The following is a 24,373-nucleotide window of genomic DNA, read 5'->3' on the forward strand; positions in this document are numbered from 1 at the left end:
TGCTAGATTGAACCTCTTTTTGAATGGAGTTACTTGGGGAATTATATCAGTTCAAGTACTTGGATTCTGTTGTTGCTGTAAATGGTGGAGTGGAAGCAAGTGTGTGTCAAAGTGAATGAAGGATGTGAAGTGTTGGCAGTGGTAAAGAATAGAGTTAAGGAGGAATTTAGACTTCTGTATGAGAAGTAATTGTATCAACTGTGATGTATGGATAGGAGTTGTGGGGAAAGAAAGTAATGGAGAGACCGAAACTGAATGTGTTCAAGATAAAGTGTCCAAGGAGTATGGCTGGAGTATCTCATTAGGGTAAGGTGAGGAACTAAGTAACAGTGAGAACAGATGTGAGGAACAAATTAGCAGCTAGATTGATTTGCCATGTAGAGAGGATGGAAGATAGTCATCTGCTAAAGGTGATGAATGCAAGAGGAAGGCCAAGGTTTGGATGGATGGATAGAGTATAGAAAGCCCCAGGCAACAGGAAGATAGTTGTGAGAGAGGCAGAAGAGCGTGCTAGACAAAAAAAGAATGTTGAACAATTGTGACGCAGTTCTGGTATTCCCTGCTGCTACCTCGGGTCACCTTATTGATCCCTGAGGTAGCGGCAGTCAGCACAAAAAGCTTCATTTGTAGTGGAAGACTGTGGAGGGTGGGCTGTGGCACCCTAACAGTATCAGCAAAACCTGGCCAAGTCTCTCAATAGGCAAGGAGGAGCAAGGAGAAAAAAATTTCCTTGTTTATTTTTGGATGTTGGCTACCTCCCAAAACTAAGAGGTGTATGGTAGATAGATTATCAAAATGATGTTTTTATCGCATCACTAATAGAGAATGCGAATGTAAGTATTCTCGTTAGGATGATTTTATTGGAGGACAATAGAATACCCACATAAAGACCTTAGGGGAGTTGAAGGGATATCAGAATGTAGATAATGCCATTGCTTCTCAATGGCACCATGTACAATGCAGCTGTAAATTACCAGCTTTCCCAAAGGCAAGTCCCATGGTGACCTTGGCACTTTGAATTAGTGTTTCATCGAGCCACTTGGAGAACATTAACTTGCCATCAGAGATAGTATTGAAGCTCCCTTGTGGATAAGTTTTTTTCTTATCCCGACAATCTATAGATATGTCTGGATTTTTTTAATAATTCATATGCAATGGAAAAAGAAATTAATGTAAAAAAAGTTATATTGAATACAGAGTGCATTTATTATAAAATTTAATTTCAAATACTTTTTCTACAGGATATCTGGGATCTTCGGATTGCAAAGCTAAGGTCATCAGTTGCCGAGTTCATTCAGAGTGAAGGAACACGTGCAAAACTAGATCATCTTACTCTTTTGGAAATCAACACAGTACGGCCATTCCTTCCCCATTCATTAGATCATCTTTACAGGTTTTCTAAAAATGCTTTTAGTAGCAGTCTTAGTCAAACTCAAGAGTATTAATGACTGCAATGTTGAAATATATAATCATTATTTTTATAATTTTACTCTTTAGCTATAGAAAGAAAGTTAAATATAATTAAATTTTAATATATTTTTTATATATTCCTGTGTCCTTTTGTTTGACTGGTAACCATTGAAGTTGTTCTTTGCCTCCTAAGGGAGATTCTTTATATTGTCATTTACCCTTGAATAATAATTATTACTAGCAAAGTTACAACCATAGTTAAAAAATCAGTTTTAACATGAACAACAGGAAAAGCAGCCTAGTGCAGAAAGGAAATGGAGATATTGCGAATAATCTTTGAAGTTCCACCGATTCAACTGTCAGATTAGGAAGGTCATTCAACAATCTAGTCACAGTTCGAATAAAACTTCTAGGATACCATGTAGTATTGAATCGTATGATGGAGAAGGTAAGACTGTTAGAATTAAATGCATTCTTAGTACAGTACTACATACAGGATAGGAAGATCTGAATGTTAATTGCAGTATCAAAATTATGAAAAATCCTTTTGCAACATGTATTAATAAACTAACTGAATAATGGTGCCAGGGATTAATATTAATATCAGTGATAAGTAATTTTTATACAGCTATGCTTTTTGTCCAATAAATTGAAGTGTCAATAGCTGAAGACCTTAGTAGAACAATACTCAAAATGCCGTAGAATGAAATAAAAAAAAATTCTTTTATAATAAACTGATAACTAGAACTCTCATGACTCGTGTACCATTTTTTTGTGCAATTGAACGAGGAACAGACCAGATGTGTTTCTCAAAAGCAAATTTTCAATTGCAAGGTCAAGGATAATTTACTTTTAAATTAATTTTATTGAGAAAAAACCTGGTCAGTTTTTCAAACACTAACACCAAAATTTACTTGTGAATAGTATAGAACTGAGAAAATTGCCACATAAACATCGTACACACCAGTTAGGAATATATAAAAGAAAATTATATATGCTGAGTGGTCAATCTTTTCATAACTTGTTCAAGTTATTCATAAGTACTGAAATACCAAAAATTCATAAAATTTACATCTAATGTTAGTTTTTCAATAATTGAAGTTTTTATATTTCATATGATGAGAATTTAGGCATAGTGTAACTGGTATCCCTTATAGTTTATTATGTGACAGGAAAGTGTAGGAACTTGAAAGTTAAAACAGATAATGTAGTTTCTTAGAAAATGGCTGGACAGTATAAATTTTTCAACCAGATTTCTTAATGCAATAATGACAAGAGTATGATATAGTACAGTATATCTAAAAGGGTAGGTCAAAGAATACACCATATTTTTTAATGAGCGTTTAATGAGAAGTGAGATTTTGCCGAGGCACACCCGAGGTCCTTCTACAGGAGGCTGGTGCATCAGGTGTAGCAGGCACGTCATAAGAAGTAGAATCAACATATAGTCATACATGTATTGCCTATACATTGATATCTTGTCACTACTTTATGCTTGGCACTATTTCTCCAATAGCGCAGAAGCGACTCTGGTGACGGTGAGTTTCCAGTTGTGTCCTGTGTCAGTCATATAGTGATGAACTTACTGACAACTTGAATATGAGGAGGTATTCCAATGTGTTCCATAACAGTCTTGTTAAATTTTTTAGTTGCTGATCAAAGCTACTAATTCAGCAGCAAAACAGCAGTTGGCACACTCAACCACCGGCGATTCCAGATCCATTTGCGTTTTTGTATCCAAAGAATCTATCACAGGCTTCCAGTCAGGAACTTCTTAAGGTGTAAATTGTGTTTATTATAATGCATGATAGACCGGTTTCCTCCCAGCAGGAGCTTCGTCAGACTAGTTCCCTTCAAATTAGGCCAGAGAAAAAACTGTTCAAAAACAATGTGGTGATTCCCAAAGAGGTGAGAATTTCGTAGCTCCCATGAGGGTTTTGATTAATTAACCTTAACTAGAAATTTTCTTCTGGATGCAACTACTGCACTATATTTATGGTTAAGTTAAAGTAAAAAAATACTTTTGATCTTTTTGAGTAATAATGGCAATAGTAAAAGTGAGCAAATAGGTTGTAGAAAATAAATGATAAATTGCATAATTTATCTAACTTAATTACAGGAACTCCGTTTTCGTAATTTTCAAAGAAAATTCAGTTCGCAAACTTTTACACTGGCCAGATTTACTCCAATCTCACAGTAATTGCATACTAGATGAATTTCCCCACTTACTAAGGTATCGTATAATAATATTAAAGTTAATAGTTCTAATTTTTTCTAGCACTGGCACAGTGATGTCACCTTTCCAAAAGTAAAATTTACCTTTTTATGGATAGCTGACGTGTTGTCCATTGCCAGATTACAGTTATCACAATTTACACATTGGGGAGAACCACAGAACAGTTTTAACATGGCAATTATGTAATTCCCTATGATGTAGATGGAGACACTAGACTTAGTCCTGCATTTATGAATTCCAATCAGGCATTGGGAAGTACTTTGAAAATTATTTTTAAGTCTACTAAATTTATTGGTTGGCCTTCTATGACGAAGCTGTCTGGTGACTGGCAATGATGGTGCAATCAGCCTGCCAACCAATGTGCAACAACATCACATGAAACTGACTCATAACTACAGTATCTAGACAATTTTAAAATATTAATCTCTGTTGTAAGCTGCAAGACACTGCCTGCAGGAAAATGGCTATACAAGGGATTAATAATACTTTTTGGACCTACTGAATAGTCAGAAACGTGACTGTGCCTGTTTCCTCAGCACGAGGGATGTCAGACTGGTCCCCTACTAGGAGAATGAAGTTAAGTACATGAGCAGTTCCCTACAATGTGTCAATTATGTCTACATTATAGTGGCTTCTTATTTATTAAATCCTGAGATGTAAGGGAGCTTTTATTCACTTCTAAGTGAATAATATGCAACACTGGGATATAGTACAAAATTGCCTTGGAAATGCTGATCATTTTTTAAGTTAATACATTGTGTACATTAATACAGTACATTACCAAATAATACTCAGTAAGCTTACGATGATCACTAATAATTGTCTATTGAAGAACCACAATATTTTTGAAGATAACTGTTAAATTGCAGGATGAAAAAAAATAATTGTAAAATGTGCTAAAACATAGCCTTCGCTATTGATCAGCAGTGAGTTCTGGGGACGTCCCAATTGTCGCATGGGCAGGACCGAGGACTTTAGTTGACACACCAGCTTCACAAGTTAAAGACTGGCTAGGAGAAGGCTGACATGGTCGGGTAATGTGTTGCTGAAGATCATGTTCTGAGGTGCCACTACTAGAAATGCTACCACATGCAGGACAAGGTTCTCTGAGACTACCACTATCATGCTGACATAGACGGAGGGCAGTGGCTCCACATGGTTCTTCTGTAACTGTTCTATCCGGTGCACAGAAGGCGGAACCTTGACTAGGCCGCAAGGTAAACGCTGCAGGTGGTCTGACTGCAGGCCATTCTCCCCCTTTACTGGCTCCTGATCTGGGGTTTCCAAAAAAAAAAAAAAAAATAATAATAATAATTAAAACAAACAGTAATAAATTATTAAACAAACATGAGTTTCTGGAATCAAAATCACTGCTAGTAGTACATATCACTAAGTATTTTAATAAAACATTACAGTATAGGGAAATAGTTGCCTATGTCTTCCACTGATTAAAACTAATCTTGACCAACTCCTGTGAATATAAGATGATATACTGCCATATTTACAAATTACTACAGTATTTCATCTAGTACTCTACTGCTTGGCATCTGCTTCAAAACATGGGATCATGTTAATAAAATCTTAGTAGTATTCATTTCAAGCCTTGGAAATCATCATGTGTAACCCTTGAGGATCTAATAATATTCCTTACACAATTTAATCCTTACATACAAACCATGTCAGTAGAGCACTGTGCTCATCTTCATATTTGAGAATTTTACAAACATGGCCAGCAGTCTTTCCTGTACTATACATTTTTTCCTAAGCACTAAACTTTGCTTTATTGTTTGAACTTTGTTTCCATTGTTTTGTGAATTGTAACAAAATTAAAATTTTTTGGGGGGAATGCTACAACAAAATATTTTGCTCTAGTTGTTTACTAACAGTAGTTAAAATAGATTTTGTAAAATGTTACTGTTCTTCCCTTTGTGCAGGAAAATTGCTAACAGGGCTTAGAATGGACACAATTACACGCTAAAAATAACAAATTTGGAAACAATTTTTATTTTTCCCAGCTATACAAACCTGGAACTCAATAGGTAGGAATATTTTTGGCGAAGCTGAAACTAGCTGTTAAAGCATTTTCAAGGTGTAACTACCCTCCGCTAGTTAGCAGGAGGAATAGTGAGGTAACTAGCGAAAGACCGTCGCTTTTTATTTTTGCTCAGTAAAGACGGTCTTTCTCTACCGTCAAAACCTTTTAACCAATTTACGATTAAAGGCAACTGGTCTAAAGCTTAAGAAAAAGCCCTTTTTCATTCAGAGCTGAGCTGCCTTCCTTGAGGCTCATGGGTTCCCCGTGCAAGGCAAGGTGGCGAGAGGTCTTTGGCCTCACTTTCTGCTCGCCTCGACATTTTCTCTGCTTGGGCGGCCATGAGCAGTTGCCGACAAGAATTCCTCGTTGTGACTTGTCGGGTAACCCTTCGGAGTGAACCCAGAAACGAACTTCAGCTACGTTTCACAGGCAACAAACTATGTCGACCTTCACCTTGAGTTCCGGTCATTGACGGGAAGCAGTGTGTGCTGCCCAGAGGTTTACCTCCAGGTGTTGGATAATTTTCCCTTCCGAGGGAGAGTTACTCCACCAGTTGTTGAGCAATTTTCCCTTCCAAGGGAAAGTCCTTTCACTAGGCACTGTTCAACAATGTCCCTGCTTGCAGGAAGAATTAATTATCAGCGGAAACAGAGGTTGGACGCCTTTCCCATCCGTGGGAGAGACTGCTTTCACCTGTGTGGTTTATCCCTTCAAAGTATTCTTCCGGCGGGCATTGGATTCGTCCATGCCCCGCCCTTGCACTTCTAAGCAAGCTTGGTGATGAATGAGTTAGGTGACTGCCCGCAGTTCCTACTTATTGCCGCTGTACCCTCAGGGTAACAAAACGAGCCTCGTTGCAAACTTCCCGCTGGGGTCTTTGACACAGATGGTGACGATTGCCGGTCGCTTACGGCAGCCTCCTTTCCCATTGACGAGTCTTGTAAACTTTAACTCTTCAGGATTATTGCCAACACCATGTCTTTAGGTACAACAAAGCTATTAGAGCTTTGCGAGGCCAGGTCCTTCAGGACCTGTGCCACTATGAGGGAGAAACTACTTGTATGCTATAACTCTTCAGAGTTAACTACATCAGGCCTCTTGGGGCATAACAGAGCTCATGGAGCTTTGTGAGGCCTAGCCCTTCGGGACCTACGCCTAGTGTATCAATCTCTTATGAGGGAGAAACGACTGGTCTTCAAGTCCAGCACAGCCTTTTTCGTTCCACTCTGAGGGGAGGACATAAGGCTACTCATCACCCCCTTTTGGGGGGTTAGTATGAACACGAGTACTTTGCAAGGACCTTAGTTACACAGAGAAGTCATGCGCAGTGTTGCAAACCCATTCACTAAGCTCTAGCGAGGTGGGTGGGTGAGTTTTTCAGCCTGACGAAGGTTTGCTAGCAATCCATCAATAAAAACTGTTAGCTGATAACTACCTATACCTACTGATGGTTCTATTTACTGGACAAAGACAGGGCATGATTCAGGGCTCTTTGTAGGTTGAGATATTCAACAATGGCCGCTCAACTTCATTGTAGTAGAAAAACAAGGCGACAAGACCTTGATGAAACTCGAGAAGGGAAAACTTTTTCCTATTCCCCCAATACTTTGAGTAGTAAAGATGAAGGCATTCAGAAGAGCAAGAGGGGGTAGGTACAACCCCCCCCCATTTCTTTTTTGGTCCAGGAGACTTGCTATCAAATAGTAATTTATCAGCTGGTAGAAGAGGTATATGCCTCCGATATAACTGATGTACTGGCTTATGATCTTCTTTCCATGCTTTTTTCAAACTGAATGCCACAGTGTTAGGAGGACGGGTGCCGCACTACTACTACTACTTTCATCGAGAGAAGCTCCTCTGAATCTCTGCAAGTAAAATGCTGAAGAGCTTTCTCCTTTTGGGAACATTTTCAAGGCTCATGAGGAGCTTTGAACAGTCTCTTCCTTCCTAGGAAGGCCAGCCCCAGAATGGGATGTCATTTAAGTCTCTCAGGCAAACCCTTAACAAGCTCTTGAGACACATGTTAGACTGTCTTAAATTCTTCTAACTAACGTTAGCCTCGGCATAGTGAGTAAGCAAGCTGTACAACATTTCGTATGTAGTTATTCATTTTCAAGTACAGTGTGTCCAAGACAACAAATCCAACTGTTCAACAACTCCCGATTCGAGTTTTCCATCTCCTTAAAAAACCCACAAGCCAGGCATTAAGAGGACTTACTTCTCTGTCCTGTGGAGACAATTTAATGCTACCTAAAGAGAACTCGGAGCTCAAAGCGGATTTCCAAAAACTATCAACACTGGAAGGGTAAAGAAGATATGCAAAGATATAGTTTCTTCTGTCTATCAGACATGCTTATCTAAAGAGGAGACGGAAGTACCATTATGATCTAGATTATCCAAAGAGGGGACGGAAGCACCATCATGATCTTGAGTGAAGAAAGCCAGTGATATTGAATCTATCCAAGCTTTCAGGAAGAGCCTGAAGAGAGAGTGAAAATGACAGACAACCTTCACTGCCCTTGACTTGAAGGATTATATCCACAGGTCCCAGGATATCTTTACCATTGGTCCTGTGGCTTCTCAGCAAGTTGTGCTGCAACATAATAATAGGAGAGGTAAGAATTACTGGCCTTCTTCCTCCCCCCAATGGGGTACAGCAGTTGTGCTGCTATGTAATGGACCAGACACTAGGTGCAAGAAAGCCAAATGATCAAGCAATTTTTCTTTTCCCATCCTCCAAGACGTGGGGGAGGATGGAGGGAGTAAGCAAACCCATTTCTCTTAAATTAACATACACTCCGACAACATATCCTTACAGATGTAGGTTCTTACATGACCATCTATTAGTTGCCTGTTAGGGATCTAGCCTATTATTATTTACTAAGCTACAACCCTAATTGGAAAAGCAGGATGCTATAAGCCCAGGGGCCCCAACAGGGAAAATAGCCCAGTAAGGAAAGGAAAGAAGGAAAAAGTATATATTTCAAGAACAGCAACAACGCTAAAATAAATACTTACTATATAAAATATAAAAACTAACAAAACTGGAAGAAGCGAAATTAGATAGAATAGTGTGCTTGAGTAAACTCTCAAGCAAGAGAACTCTAACCGAAGATAGTGAAAGACCATGGTACAGAGGTTATGGCACTACCCAAGACTAGAGAACAAGGGTTTGATTTTGGAGTGTCCTTCTCCTAGAGGAGCTGCTTACCATAGCTAAAGAGTCTCTTCTACTTTTACCAAGAGGAAAAGTAGCCACTGAACAATTACAGTGCAGTAGTTAACCCCTTGGGTGAAGAAGAATTGTTTGGTAATATCAGTGTTGTCAGGTGTATGAGGACAGAAGAAAATCGGTAAAGAATAGGCCAGACTATTCGGTATATGTGTTGGTAAAGGGGAAATGAAATGTAACCAGAGAGAAGGATCCAATGTCGTACTGTCTGGCTAGTCAAAGGACCCCGTAACTCTCAAGGGGTAGTATCTCAACGGGTGGCTGGTGCCCTGGCCAACCTACTACCTAACACCAGTGACATGTCTATGCTTAGGTTCTCAGGTGTCATCACTTCTACTATTGTACAGAACCAAGTGCTTTGACAATACCTTGGAAATTAAACCAGCCAGTTTAGTTATGTGGATTTCTTCCCTCCTTACGATAAGTCTCCTATTAAAGGATGATGGTTTATATTCATATAGGAAAAAATTAAAATATAAAAAAATTGTTTTTTTTCCAAACAAACTGGAGTCCTATACGTTACAATTTATGCCTCTCCCACCCCACAAGTTCTAGGTCTAAGGTCATAGTAAAGGCTGCAATGGCTGTAAGGTGAGCAGGGTCTACCCTCCTCCCACCAGCAACTACAACCACCTCATTAGAAGTTTAAACAGCATTTCCAGCTTTGCCAAAATCATACTTTTATTTGAATGCAGATTTGTATACAGTAGTTATAAAAAGTACAAATTAAAAAAAATTGTGAAGTGAAATAAAACTGCATTTCAATGAAAAGTAATCCTTGTCTATTAAGCCACATATAGTCATTTCCTTGTGTTCATAATAATTCTTCTTTCCCACCGTTTTCCCTATAGTAAAGGGTTGGTTACAGCATGTGCCCCCTCTAATGCTTTCTATCAACAGCATCCTCTTCCCTCCATATCCCTTCACTTTATTGCACCATCTAATGCTATTTCTTCCTCTTCCTTCAAAGCCCTCCATACTTCCTCCCCACCATCCATCTAAGTACGTGCCCACTCCATCTCAGTCGTGACACTTTTATCACCTCTGTAATCTTCACTACGCATGCCATTATTCTTATTTCATTATTTTCTAATGATTCAAGCAATATTCCCATAATCCAACTCATCATTCTCATCTATATTCTCTCAAGCTTTACATCTTAGAGCCCACATATCTGATCCATATGATTAACACTGGTCATATTGACTTTTAGCTTGCTAGGGATTTTCTTGTCGTATACCACTCTTGCTGCCTCCCTCCACTTCCCCCAGGCTACTTTTATCCTATTCTAAACTTCAGCCTCACATCCTCCCTCCCGAATTATAGTAGCTCCAATGTATCTAAAATGTTTAACCTGTTTTATAACAGAACAAATACTTTCATGCAAAATTATCCTGTCCCTCCCTTCCTTAATGCTCACCATAGCTTCAGTCTTATTCACATTTACTCTCAAGCCACCTCTCCCAAGTCTCTTGCCACTCTACAACCTTTTTTTTAAATTTATTCTCATTTTCTGCGGTAATCACCAGATCATCTGCTTACAGCAACCCACAATTCTTCATTTCTGATCACTTCACTACTCAACATATCCTTGACCACAAATAAAAATGGGCTTAATGCTGACACTAACTTCAAGGGTTTCTGTTTCCCAACAGCTGTTATTACTTTTGTTCTTGTTCTTTTGCACATCATCTATACCATTCTAACCAACTTCTCAGGGATTTCCTTCTTCCTCAAGCACCAAAATATCACTTTTCTTCGTATTCTTTCACAAACCTTTTCTAGACCTACAAAAGCACAGAGGAGCTTCTGGTTTCCCTCTAGCCTCTTTCTGTAGCTACATACAGTCCCTAAATTGCTTGTAATTAAAAATGGTCCAGTGAATTTTCATCTTAAATCTCCCTAAAAAAGGCCCTTTTAACATGAACCGCTGTTATGTTATCTATTGGTTAATTTAATTGTAGTCAATTGTTATTGATGAAAACATTGAATGTTCCCCTATAGATGGTAAATGTTGTGTGAATACTTCTGCTCTTTGTGTGCATTGATAAGGCTCACCAGGCTAATCTGGACTTGCATACATTTCCACATGATGGACATGCCAAATGGAGATTTGGGGCTAAGAGACCCTGCTCCACAGTTTTAAGCAAGAGTTTTCTGGTACCTTTCTCACAGCAACATTTTTAGTTCATGTTTGTTCTTTTAAAACAATGATTTTCAAAATACATCAATTGGTCCTGTAACTTTCTTTACATATCTCCTTTTTCTCCCTCACTTTTCCTAGCGAAACTCTGTGGCCCTGAATATATCTTGTTTTTAATCTGCTGGATAGATATATAGACCTACTCCAAACTTCCCATATTTTTCCTATCCACTTGCCTTTTAACCTCAATTCTCTTTCTGTATGTATCTATGTCCTTTTCTCTGCCCAATCTCTGCCAAAGCTTGAACGCTCTCCTCTCTTTAAATACACTTTTCATAAGCTCTTTCAATCATGTCTTTATGCCATTTCCTTGATAATGCATGGCATTATTTGTAATGCCTTTTTCATAAGTGTCCCTCACAAATATTTAATTACTATACAACACTTTTTCTTGATACTATACTCCCTTTTATTTTACTCTATTTTTCAATTTATTTCTATCCTTCATTAACATTTCAGGTGCAAAATTACCCAAATTGTGTTGAGCATGCTTCACCTGGTATAAAGTGCAATCCTTTTCTTTGATACCATCTGTACTGTATTACATAGCAAATACGATCTGTGTTTCAGCTTCTCCAATCTGTATATTACTCACTTCTTTATAAACTTATTATACATTCTTTATCAACTTTAATCTTTAGCTTTGGTAGAATTCAAATACTGCTTCTCCCTCATGATTTCTTTATCCATCACTATCTAACCAAAACTAATTACGTTTATCTCAATATGACCATTAGGATCCATTCTACTAGTAATAGTATATACAGTACAGTACTCCATCATCTATTGAATTTATCTTAGTTTCTAATTATTCTTATGAATTTCCTGATTGGGGTTAATAAGAACACATGCTTTACCTTCTTTCGTAACATCACCTTTACCTTCATTATTATTTAATTTATCACCCCACTTCTATTATATGTTTTAATTTATCACCCCACTTCTATTATATGTTTGTCTCGCAGCAATTTCATAAGAATTTATACTTTACTGTAACGCTACAGTACTTATAGTTTTGTGTCATCCATTAAACCTTGCCCCCTGAGCCTTCAATGTGCATATTTCTTATGAGCAGCATTTCCATTACTTTTCTACTTGTCACCATTATCCCCCCATTCATAATGGTAATTTTTAATGTGCTCACTCTAATCCTATCTTCCTTGGAGATTCTTTGCACTTCTTTCTTGACTTTTTCAGTACATTTGGTTCTGGGAGCCTTTGTAGTTGTCCAAAAAGATTTAAAAAATTTGGGACCCATCATATTTATTCTCAAGTTCTGTGGACCTTACTGAACAAATCCACCAAATTTTGGGGGGAATTGGGAACATCTGACAGGACAATTTTAAAGTTATATGGCTCAAAAGTTAGAACTTTTGACGTGGAGGTAAAACTATATGCTGTAGTTTATTCAGTGATTAGAATATTTTTATGTGTAGCGTACAGTGTTGTCTGTTTTGTAAGCTATAATTATTAGTTTACCTAGACCATATGTGAAAGTTCAATTTTATCAAAAAAATAGTTTTTACTATAATAGAGCAAGTTCAATATATTAAAGTTCTGACTGATTTGTTTTCAAGGCTTGGCATTCCCTGCTACTTGAAGATTTGAAATTCAGGAAAGAAAGAATGCCTAGAGAATATGCTAAATTACTTAGAGTACTGTATGTTTGGGTAAAGGGGAAGAACTACTGTATACCCATAGCCAGAGATGTTATTATCTCTCTTAGACAATGTCCATATTTTTTGCTAATAATAGCATTTTCAGTGGGTGGCATGCACCTTGGCCAATCCTCTTCTTTCCTACTTGCCATTAGGAAATGGAGTAAGTTTTAGTAAGACTTTTACTACTGTCTACTGAAATGTGCATGCCTCACTTTAGGAGGATCCTTCCTATGGGTTGATTCATTAATCTTTAGAAATGTATTCTGTAATGAAAATTATATAGATTCTAGTATGATTGAAATGGTTAACATTCAAGAAACAAGTGAAGGTAATCTAAAATTTAAATATGAACCCCGAAGGGTAGCGCTTTAGGAAAGATACTAATAAAATTTAACTTTCTCTACTAAAAAGGCTTTAAATATATTACCTGTCTTCATGGAGCTTGAGAGCAACTTTTTCACACCCATCAGGTGGCTCCCTTGCCAGGAACTTATTAATGTGTGGTGAAGTTGCCAAGGCAGGGGTACTAGTTGGGCTAGGGGTAGATGGCGGCATAGCAGCTGCTTGGCTAGGTGGCGGTGAGGTCGGTGGTGATATAGAAGGTGACGTGTGGTTGGAACTAGTCGCAGATACTGCTGATCCTCTGGCAGGTGTCTGAGTATCCACACTTCTTGTGAATCGTAAGTAGTCTGCAATTGGTGCTCTACGACCATCACGCCCAACATCTCCCCACTGCAAATATGATGATCATTATGCATAATGTACATACATTTTTATTAGACAAGCTAAAAGGCCCTCAACTTGCCTAGCAAGTTTCCACAGAAAGTGTCCATATATAATGACTGGAAAAAAGACATTTAGAAATATAATTATATAACTGACTTGAAGTAGAAGATAATTTGTATAAACAGTGTATCTCATAACCCCAGTATAATTATAAAATAATAAAAGTATGCTCGAGTGTACCCTCAAAGCAAGGGAACTATGCAGTGCACTGCAACACAGTACAGTGGATGTTGACACTTGAGGGCATGGTATGACTATAACCCAAAGTTTGAATTTGTGACTGCCATCCATTTTAAAGCAAATTAATGTAGTTTTGATTTTTCTTAGTCAGAAATGGGCTTGGATAATCTATTTAATTAAGTAAAAAAAATTTCAATGGATTATGCTAGAGAGTAACATGGTCATCTCTAATTTTGTGCAAAGTATGTATCCCACAGTTTTTGTAGATTTGAAAACAAAGTCCTCAGAAGAATATTGGGAGTTAAATGGCCGGACAGAATTAGAAATGAAACTATAAGAAAGATTACCCGAGTGCCATATGTGGATGAGATCATGGTGAGGGGTAGATGGAGTGGTTTGGGCATGCTCTTCGCACTCCCCAAGAGAGATTAGTTCACCAAACTTGCAACTGGGCTCCACAAGGTACTAGAAGCGTTGGAAGACCCAGGCCTACATGGCTAAGGACTATAAAGCGTGAGGTAGGAGATCACGAATGGAGAAGTATTGATTTGAAAGCTCAAGATAGAGACGATTGGCGAAATCTAACGGAGGCCCTTTGCGTCAATAGGCATAGGGGATGATGATGATGTACTATATTTCAGATAAATAACAAAATCACTTAATACGGTACATAACTAGTTGAATGATCTACATACTGTACATCAGTGAAGTACTTCAATCATTTATATCAGTCACAAAGGTACTGTAATCTATAGATACTGTATAAAGTTACCATAAAACAAAAAAAAAAGGGATTGATATGCATATCCACACATATAAATATATTAAACAATGAATCCCAATGTATTTTGGTGTGCTAATTTTATAAAGGTAATGGCGTTGAGGCAAAACTAAACTATATCCCCAAAATAAAAAAGGTATTGAAACTACTGTATCTTTTGCAACAATTTAAACTAAACAGTAATATTTTTGCAATAAAATAAAGCTATCCTCAAGTAATTGTACTCCATCATGGTGATTACAGCTTTTCAGTTTAATAATTCAAGAGTTCTCTGAATACGACGAATATAATTAAGGTAATAACCAAGCTTAAACCTCTTAAAATGTAGCTTGAATGGTCAGATCTGACAGTAATATTTTAAAATAATGCCAAAACATTGTTAGGAAACTGAACATTTTTTTTTACACTTTAAAGGAGACTCTATATTGCTTATCTCACAATTATCTATTCAATAATGGACAATTAGGCAAACTACCTCAGAGACCTTTTTACGGTTCTTATTATATTTTGGATAGTTAAAAGTTGTGGACATTATGCATTTGTGTTATGAGAATGAATTGTTTACACTTAAATAGCTTGTTAGCATCTCTATTCAGTAGAGTACTGTACAGTGTAGTATTACTATTTCTATTTTCTTCAGTTTTTTACCCCACTTCCCCTGCATAAAAATCCTTTGGACAAAAGTTTTACAGGAAGGGAAGCTGTTACAGAGTGTGATACTATGCATCTAAGTACTGTAATTGCATACTCAATCCACTAAATCAATTAGGGAAGGAAAACGTTGTCATGAATGAATATATATATATATATATATATATATATATATATATATATATATATATATATATATATATATATATATATATATATTCCTTTACTGGCAAAAAACCTTTCACATCAAAAATTAGGTCACATAATAAAATTTCAGAAACTGGGTGAAATTAAGTTTAAAAACCTGGGAAGATGCTAGCAATATTGCAGACATTAATGATTGCCTCTAGATTTTTTTTTTTCTTTTCTAAGAAACTTTTCAATGAAGGTGCAGCATAAATTATTGTGGCTGTGTCTCTTTTTTTAAAAAGAACATACTTGTAGAACACTCCCTCCAAAGAGTGTACAAAAAAGACAGACATAAAGGATGCTAAATTTTCCAAAATTCATAGCTCCTGACAATGTGTAAACTGATTCCTATAAGTCCCCCCCCAAAAACAGGAAAGTTTAGGGTCATGAGAAACAAAAAGACTATAATTCACCATGTAAAATGTAGATACTCTACTGTATACAGTAGAACAAATACCAATGTGGATACTCTGCCAGAAACTTTTTGATAAACTCAACAAAGTACCCTGTATTAACAATTAATCTAGGTCTGTTTACCCTTATCATATTACTCTTCCAATTCCATTACAACTAAATAGTTTAACAATTTAACAAAGAAACAACCGCCGCATTACTTACCACGTCTTCTACGTCATCAGCAGGTATGTGGGACGGCCGCAAGACCAAGCGTTCAATTTCTTGGTTAAGACCCTCCACAGAATTACGTAAACGAGGAGGAAGCAGTGGCTTTGGCAACTGTGGTATGGGAATGGCGCGAGACCCACCTAAAAAAGGCAACTAAAATGAGAATGGCATATATTAATGTTACTTAAAAAATACATTACAGTAATCCATGTCATACGTTTCCTGAAATCTTTTAAGGGGCTTTAGATATAGAAGATACAAAATGAGTTCCTAAATATATTAAACTTAAAATGTTCCAATGGAAATCTTTATTCCAACATTTGGGAAAAATTACATTAAAACAGTTTTTAATACCATTTGCATGTTGGAGGGCATGGTGTCTTGGGTGAACGTGAGTAGGTGGAAGGACGGAGTGATCAGCATGTACAGGACTGTAGCGGAGCCCTCCTCCACTTGTCCCTTCCTTGTTAGTTCGTTGCAGCCTAATAATCAATGTAATGCTATTACTCAAGGCAATACTTCAAAGTTCTATGATATTCAAGTGCTACAGACATATTCAGTAAATGTACTCTAATCACTAACCATAAAAGAATGAAGTAATTTTTAATTAGAATGCACTTGCCATCTGATGGACTGAGAATCAATACTGCAAAAACATAAGACATGAGGGAACAGTAAAATGAAAATCTTTAGGTACAGTACAGCTAAATAGTCCCTGTTCAGGTTTAGAAAAAAAAACTGCATTGGAAAAAATGATTGGTGTGATATCTGAAATTACCGACAGTTTCAAAGTAGATTTAGGCAAGTATCCCTTTAATATAACTTGGTTTTAAAAATACAGTATGGTATAGCAATCAATATTTTAAAAGTAATAATGTATATATGTAATCTTGTACAAAAAATTCATATTCTTAATAACAATGGTCATTATCAACATACTGTATCTTTTCTCAATAAACCATTTTTTTTCTTTGCAAAAATATCTTCTTTTTTTTTAATTTTCCATGAAAATCAATAAACCACACCAGAGTAGATAAAAACCAGCTTTGCAGACGGCATGAGAAGTAAAAAAGACGTTATGAAAATAAGCCTTGCATGTAGCTTGTCAATAATAGCCTTTGACTGCCAAAATGGATAGGAAGTAAAAGGGGAACTCGATGCATGAACAAAGAACGTACAGTACAGTATGTAATACTGCATGAAATACGACACTATTGGAAGTAAAAGAAAAAAAAATTCCTTGAAAACTAGACGTGAATAGGGATTATGACAACAACATATACCTTGCTAATTTTAGGAATTGTGACAAAGAATTTGAGGTACTGATAGCCTGTAAATATACTCATTTCTATACCCTCTACTTTCAGAAAATTTTTCATTTCCTCAGCTTTTGTAATTATTTGAAGGTGGTGACAGAGGGGAAGAGGGAAAAGGAATTAGAATATTTAGCATATCAGCCATCATAAAATTTGTTGGAAAAAAAATAAAAGGGAGTAAAGCACCTAAAGAAATTATGTTCATATTCATACTAATATTCTTAAAAAAAATAAATCATCCCAAATGTAAAAAGTGGATTCAATGTTGTCCAATGAAGAAAACAACTAAGGTGAATTAAGCTATACCCCTTCAAATGAAAAATCTTGAATTATTTTCAGTACAGCCTGTACATATATGACTTATATAATTTTGTTTAATTTAACAATTTTTTTTCTAATACCAAGATGCAACTCTATTATTCTACATGCAATAAAATTGCTTCAACAAAATGAAGATCTCATGACAGAATGTTCCACTTCTATTCCTTTGAAACTCACTATGACCATACAATGTTCCCAGCCAACAACAGCACCTTTAAAATTATGCTTTTAATGTCACACCAGATATAAACTTTGAGCCACCATCATCCTTTTAGACTGACAACCCGAAAGGGAACAAACATGGAAAGGGCATCCTTTGGCCTTGGCTATATAGAGTACAGTACTGTACTACATTCAAACAATAAAGATAAAGAAAATAATAAACAAAAGAAAATTAATTGGATTAGGAGCTTTAAGTCTTTGGTATTTCACCTCTTTTGCATTTTGCTTAACAACAGTGAAAGCCAAGTACTTGGTACAGTACTGTAATTTCAAGGTTCTAAGTGGAGACAATATTTCAAACTATCTATGAATTATATTTTGTCTAAGCTATACAGTAAATAGTTCAGTACAAGAAAAGCAATTTTGATTTTTTTTTTTCAACCTTTAAATTTCTTCATAGATAAATAAGCACTGCTTAGATTGTATCTCACATAAATGAATTTAGAAAGCTGACAGTAATTGTGAACAAGACTAAGTTAATGAGAAAAAATGGAAAGGAAGTGAATGTGGTAATGAGTGTAGAATAACGTTGAAAGTGTCTGGTTTCAGTCAGCCGGGCAAGCCCAAGCCCCTTTGTGGTACCCAACCACAGCAGTGGCCTTCCCCGTAAACAGCTTAAACTCACAGTCCCGGGCGGGGTTAAATCTACTGCCAAGCGAATGTTAGGCTAACACGTTACCACTGTACTGGCCAGGAGGTATCAAGTACATATGGATGATGGCAAGAATAGAAACAAGGAAGGTATCAGAAAGGGTGCAAAAGAATGCCAAGAGACTATAGTTGTCCATGAAATTTGGGGTTGGATTGTATGAAGGGATTGCTGAACCAACTCTTCCTCATGAAAGTGAAGGATGTAAAAAAAAAAAAAAAAAGTCAAAGCTGTTGGAATGAACTGTTAGTATAGTGTAAGTGGTCAAGAAAAATTTACTAGGAAGAAAATATGGAGATACACAGAAATGTATCACGGATTAAAGGATAAATCTAAATATTCTAAGATGGTTTGGTCATGTGGATCAAAAGAATAATAGAATAACAATATGTTAGTGAAAAAGTGTATAATTAGATTCAGAAGTTATAGGAACGAAAGACATCAATTGATTTGCTAAATGATGTGACATAAATATTGGAAACGATGGGACTTCATATTCAGGAAGTGCAGGGGTATATGTTAGATTGGGTTGATTAAAGCTATGTGAAGGAAGAGTGCAACACACTGATTACTAGCCTTCTACGTAGATGTGATAATTTTCTGGTATCATAACATCAATGTTCATTGATGTCTGTGTAGATGTATGAAGTGACTCGTTAAATGACATATGTGGCAGTGACTTTCCTTGTTTGTCTCTGGAGCCATCCACTGACAGGTGACTAAACTTATTGTTTAAAAAAAAAAAAAACATACTAGCACACAAACAATGCCTCAATTTTAGGATTTTTCTTAGTTTTTGGCCTCCAACTTCCTTGAGCTTCTAACATAAGAGCTTCCAAGTATACCGAGAGTCTACCAAGTCACTGGTCTGGTTGAGCTAACATCTATAAGTGATTGAATTAAACTACTAAACGTTGGCTAAAGCAGATTTGTCAAAGAGCAAAACGAGCCAAGACAGTGTTTTAAATTCAAGGTCACTTGTCCCTACTGAGTGAAAAACTTTTAGAAATGCATCAAACGTCTTCATATTATTCCATATCATGAAATGTGATATCAATTGACCAGTTCCTAATGATATAAAATTTGTGACATGAGAGAAAACATACTGCTAAAACATAAGATAAGTAAAGTTATTGGGAGTCAGATCTTATTGTACCTCGACTGTCAGTTCTAGAGCCCCCAAGATTATATACTAATCATGGACCTTGGTATGAGGACGACTGGAATTAAGTTTTTCAAGCAGGTACTGGATTTTTCATTTACTGGGGGTTTAGTTAAAATGGATTTGGTAATTAATACTGAATATGCAGTATTATTTTTCAAATGTGTTCTTGTGTCACGACAAACAAATACTGTGGATCTCGGTGCTCAATCAACAGAGTGAGACTAAAAAGAAAAGTGCGTACTCGTTAAACCTCTAATACATGTAAAAGGAAAAGTTGACCCTGGCAGATATTGAATTGTTCCCAATCTACCAACACATTCCTATCAATTAACCTGAACAGAAATACTCTGAAGGCAAGATGTAGATAGAAGAAATCTCAGAACTTAAAGAACTGTCTCGAAGCTTACCGATGCCGAATAAATTTGTCTATTTGTTCTCCTGACGACGGAGGGACTTGCTGCCCACTAGTCAACCATGGAGATGATACTACTGACACTGAAGGTCGTCTACTGTTGTTGGTACTGCTATTATTACTACTGCTAGTACTACTACTAACAGCTTCTTCACAAACTGATGACCAGCCGGCGCTCAGGCTACCATAACAAGTTGATGCCCACTCTTCTGGGGTCTGAAAAAATGAATAATGCACATGAGTAATAATAACAAAAACATTCTCGTAGGTGTCTGAAATGTGGCAGAAGTTAAAACCTGGGACTGACACTCTAAACACAAGCACAGTAATAGGAGCTGAAACTTTTTTTTTTTACAGACTTGCCAAGTGTTATACTAATGAGAAAATAATTATATAATTAAGCTATTAATAAGTTAGTTTCATACATATTAGGTAATAAAAACAGATTGCAACACAACTGTACAGCCATATTTATAAAATGAATTACGAAAATCTAACTATGGATCTCAACTGATACATAATTATTGAGCTGAATTTTTATATCTCTTAAATTTACTCCTAAATATCTACTGCACAATAAAAATATTTCATGAAATTGCTATTTAAAAAAAACCAGAACGAATTTCTTATCTTGAAATCAATGTGGTAATTCTCATTAAACTTGAATGCATAAAAATACGCTAACGTAAAAGGTGAAAAAATTGCTTTACAGCAACTTTGTGTTTAATGTACCTGAAAGTGTATAATATATCAGGAGCACTGACATCAAAAAAGAAAAAGTTACCATGACTTTCAAAGAAATGCAATAAACTATTAAAAACCAAATGATATAAAGTGAATACGCATTATTACAGGCAATGAAAATTAAATTCAATGTTATACATTATGAAAGAAGAAACTAAAGTATAAATTCTTATGAAAAAAAAAACTTGTCTGGCAAGCCTCCACATAATAACAATTATAAAAACCTCGTATAAACTGGTTTGTAGTTACCTGTGAGGCTTTGTCAAGCAGTAGACTTGAGAAAGGTTGCTGCTGGACGTCCTTAGGCCACTGTCCTTTGAGGTAGATGGTGTCCAATGAGGCCGTGCGCCGCATCAGCGCGCTCCCCTCACCACCTTGGCTCCCTCGGCCCAACCCGACCCGACCTGAGAAAAAAAAATATAATTGTAGAAAATCATAAGCTGTGTCTTAAAAGTTACAGAGCACATGCTTATGACAGCCTTTATAAAGGCTACTTTCCACTTGCGAAGGGTAGAAAACTCTTTAGCTGTGGTAAGCTACTCTTCTTGGAAAAGGAAACTACAAAATCAAACCATTGTTCTCTAGTCTTGGGCAGTGCCGTAGCCTGTGCCGCATGGTCTTCCACTGTCTTGGGTTAGAGTTCTCTTGCTTGAGTGTATACTCAGGCACACTATTCTACCTGTTTACTTTCCTCACCGGGCAATTTACCCTGTTGGAACCCGTATGGTACTTATAGCATCCAGCTTTTCAAATTAGGGTTGTAGCTTACCTAGTAATAATAATATAGAAAAAATCAAAGAACTTTATCAAAACAGCTATATGAAGGGTCAGAATATACAATTAACAATGGAATATTTTCAAAACATCAGATGCAAATTAATACAGACACAAACCTTTAGACGTACTGTCCGAGTAGCAATGAGTAGTACTGGTATCTTTCAAGCAAACCGAATAAATGAAAATTTAACAAGAAGACACCTACTGGTTATATGGTTAACTAACACAACATCGGTTTTGCTATACATAAAACACTTCTGGATATCTTGTCATAAAAACATTCGTTTCTATATAATCTATTTTTTCCAGCTATAAATTAAGTGAAGCAGTATACATTGTTTGCCAAACAAAGGAAGCTACATAATTAGCCCTAGAGACAAAATACATAACACTATAAACTTCAAGGTCAATTTCTTGATAAAATAAGAGGAAATTCCATTATCTGTTACACTCTTGGTATCTAAATATACACTACTATCTTAGAAAAACAAATTCTCTACGATAAATAAGAGAATATCGTTACATTGTAATTTACAATCTCTCTCTCTCTCTCTCTCTCTCTCTCTCTCTCTCTCTCTCTCTCTCTCTCTCTCTCTCTCTCTCTCTCTCTCTCTCTCTCTCTCTCTTTTTTTTCGTACTCACATTGCACATATATAGGCTACATACATACATACGCACACATACATATATATATATATACATATATATACATACATACATACATACACACACACACACACACACACACACACACATATATATATATATATATATATATATATATATATATATATATATATATATATATATATATATGCACACACACACACACACACACACACACAAAAGAACAACTGGGAAAATTTGAATTGAAAATATAAGATTAAGTCCAGACTAGTTTCGTGCCACTTCTTCAGAGAACTGATTTATTGAACAAGGTCTCTCTACATTTTACATGGTACTGTACAGTAAATGTACAAACATACATAGAGATATTTACAAAACAATACTTCACTCCTAAACAAGCTACCTGGCCTGTATTCTCAAGTGTTTGTGGGAGGAGTTTATACCTCATTAGCCACGTGCCACGAAGGGTAATTTCAGATGACAGGTACGGTTTTAGGGTTCACAATAAAGTTTCCTAATATTAACTGGGTTAACATTATCCTTACAAATGCATAAGCAAAGTTATGTATGTATATATATATATATATATATATATATATATATATATATATATATATATATACTGTATATATTTATATATGTGTATATATATATACACACATACATACATATACACACATATATATATACATATATTTTATACTTATATATATATACATATATATATATATATATATATATATATATATATATATACATATATAATATATATATATATATATATATATATATATATATATATATATATATATATATATACATATATATATATATATATATATATATATATATATATATATATATATATATATATAAATGAATACATACATATACACACATGTTTGTAAATCTCTGAAAACTCGTTCAATCAGTTCAGTGAGAATGATGTATAATATTTTTCGTAATTCTCGGATATTCAAAGACTTTCATCACCACGCAGCATCATGTATGCAGTAAATTCTAGCAGTCTTAACTTTTTCATAATGTTTAATACAAGTCAATATTCTATAAGTTCCATTATGGATGTGTCAAAATTTGTAGAGTGATCTTTGTGATCAAATATCGGAGTTAATGGAACTTCAAATGTGAAAACTTGGTGCAAAGACTTTTCTGTTGAGCAAGTTAACTCATATCTTGTTTCATGGTTTATCTCATCCAGTTTACAATTCTCACAAATATTAATTTGCATATTTTGATTTCTCTTTCCTCGTTTATTCTTTACACTGGACTGCTTAGTGCTGGCAGTTCCTTTTTTTTTAACAGAAGTTGGGTTAGCATGAATTATTATGATGATAATAATAATAATAACAACCACATTATTACACTGATCAATCACTCTCTCTCTCTCTCTCTCTCTCTCTCCTCTCTCTCTCTCTCTCTCTCTCTCTCTCTCTCTCTCTCTCTCTCTCTCTCTGTATATGTATATATATATATATATATATATATATATATATATATATATATATATATATATATATATATATATATATATTATATATATATATATATATATATTATTACTTGGTAAGCTATAACCCTAGTTGGAAAACCAGGATGCTATAAGTCCAGGGCCCCAACAGGGAAAATAGCCCAGTGAGGAAAGGAAACAAGGAAAAATAAAATATTTTAAGAACAGTAACAACATTAAAATAAATGTTTCATATATAAACTATAAAACATTAACAAAAAATGGAAGAGAAATTATATAGAATAGTGTGCCCTAGTGTACCCTCAAGCAAGAGAACTCTAACCCAAGACCGGGGAAGACCATGGTACAGTGGCTATGACACTACCGAAGACCAGAGAACAATGGTTTGATTTTGGAGTGTCCTCCTAGAAGAGCTGCTTACCATCGTTAAAGTCTCTCTTCTACCCTTACCAGGAGCAAAGTGGCCACAGTGCAGCAGTTAACCCACTGGGTGTAGAAGAATTGTTTGTTAATCTCAGTGTTGTCAGGTGTATGAGAACAGAAGAGAATCTTTCGGCAAATGGAAAGTGAACCGTAACCAGATAGAGGGATACAATGCAGTACTGTGTGGCCAGTCAAAGGACCCTATCACTCTCTGGCGGTAGTATTTCAATTAGTGCCCTG

At 35.9% G+C, this 24,373-nt stretch overlaps 2 protein-coding genes across 2 annotated transcripts in view; one reads left to right on the top strand and one right to left on the bottom strand.

Moving 5' to 3' along the window:
- Nucleotides 1-1,532, top strand: part of Psf2 (DNA replication complex GINS protein PSF2-like protein) — a 43,769-nt gene extending 42,237 nt beyond the window's left edge. The window contains exon 5 of the mRNA XM_068354733.1: nucleotides 1,242-1,532. Within this exon, the coding sequence (XP_068210834.1) occupies nucleotides 1,242-1,445 (204 nt within the window). The 3' untranslated portion in view covers nucleotides 1,446-1,532. The remainder of the gene's footprint in view (nucleotides 1-1,241) is intronic.
- A 1,356-nt stretch (nucleotides 1,533-2,888) lies between these two features.
- Nucleotides 2,889-24,373, bottom strand: part of LOC137624227 (glucocorticoid-induced transcript 1 protein-like) — a 379,313-nt gene continuing 357,828 nt past the window's right edge. Inside the window, exons 3-8 of the mRNA XM_068354732.1 lie at nucleotides 21,067-21,221; nucleotides 20,069-20,289; nucleotides 16,343-16,470; nucleotides 15,983-16,128; nucleotides 13,205-13,509; nucleotides 2,889-4,920 (exon numbers count right to left, since the gene is read on the bottom strand). Of these exons, the coding sequence (XP_068210833.1) occupies nucleotides 4,560-4,920; nucleotides 13,205-13,509; nucleotides 15,983-16,128; nucleotides 16,343-16,470; nucleotides 20,069-20,289; nucleotides 21,067-21,221 (1,316 nt within the window). The 3' untranslated portion in view covers nucleotides 2,889-4,559. The remainder of the gene's footprint in view (nucleotides 4,921-13,204; nucleotides 13,510-15,982; nucleotides 16,129-16,342; nucleotides 16,471-20,068; nucleotides 20,290-21,066; nucleotides 21,222-24,373) is intronic.

The sequence above is a fragment of the Palaemon carinicauda genome, chromosome 31, assembly GCF_036898095.1.
Source record: "Palaemon carinicauda isolate YSFRI2023 chromosome 31, ASM3689809v2, whole genome shotgun sequence".
Taxonomy (NCBI): domain Eukaryota; kingdom Metazoa; phylum Arthropoda; class Malacostraca; order Decapoda; family Palaemonidae; genus Palaemon; species Palaemon carinicauda.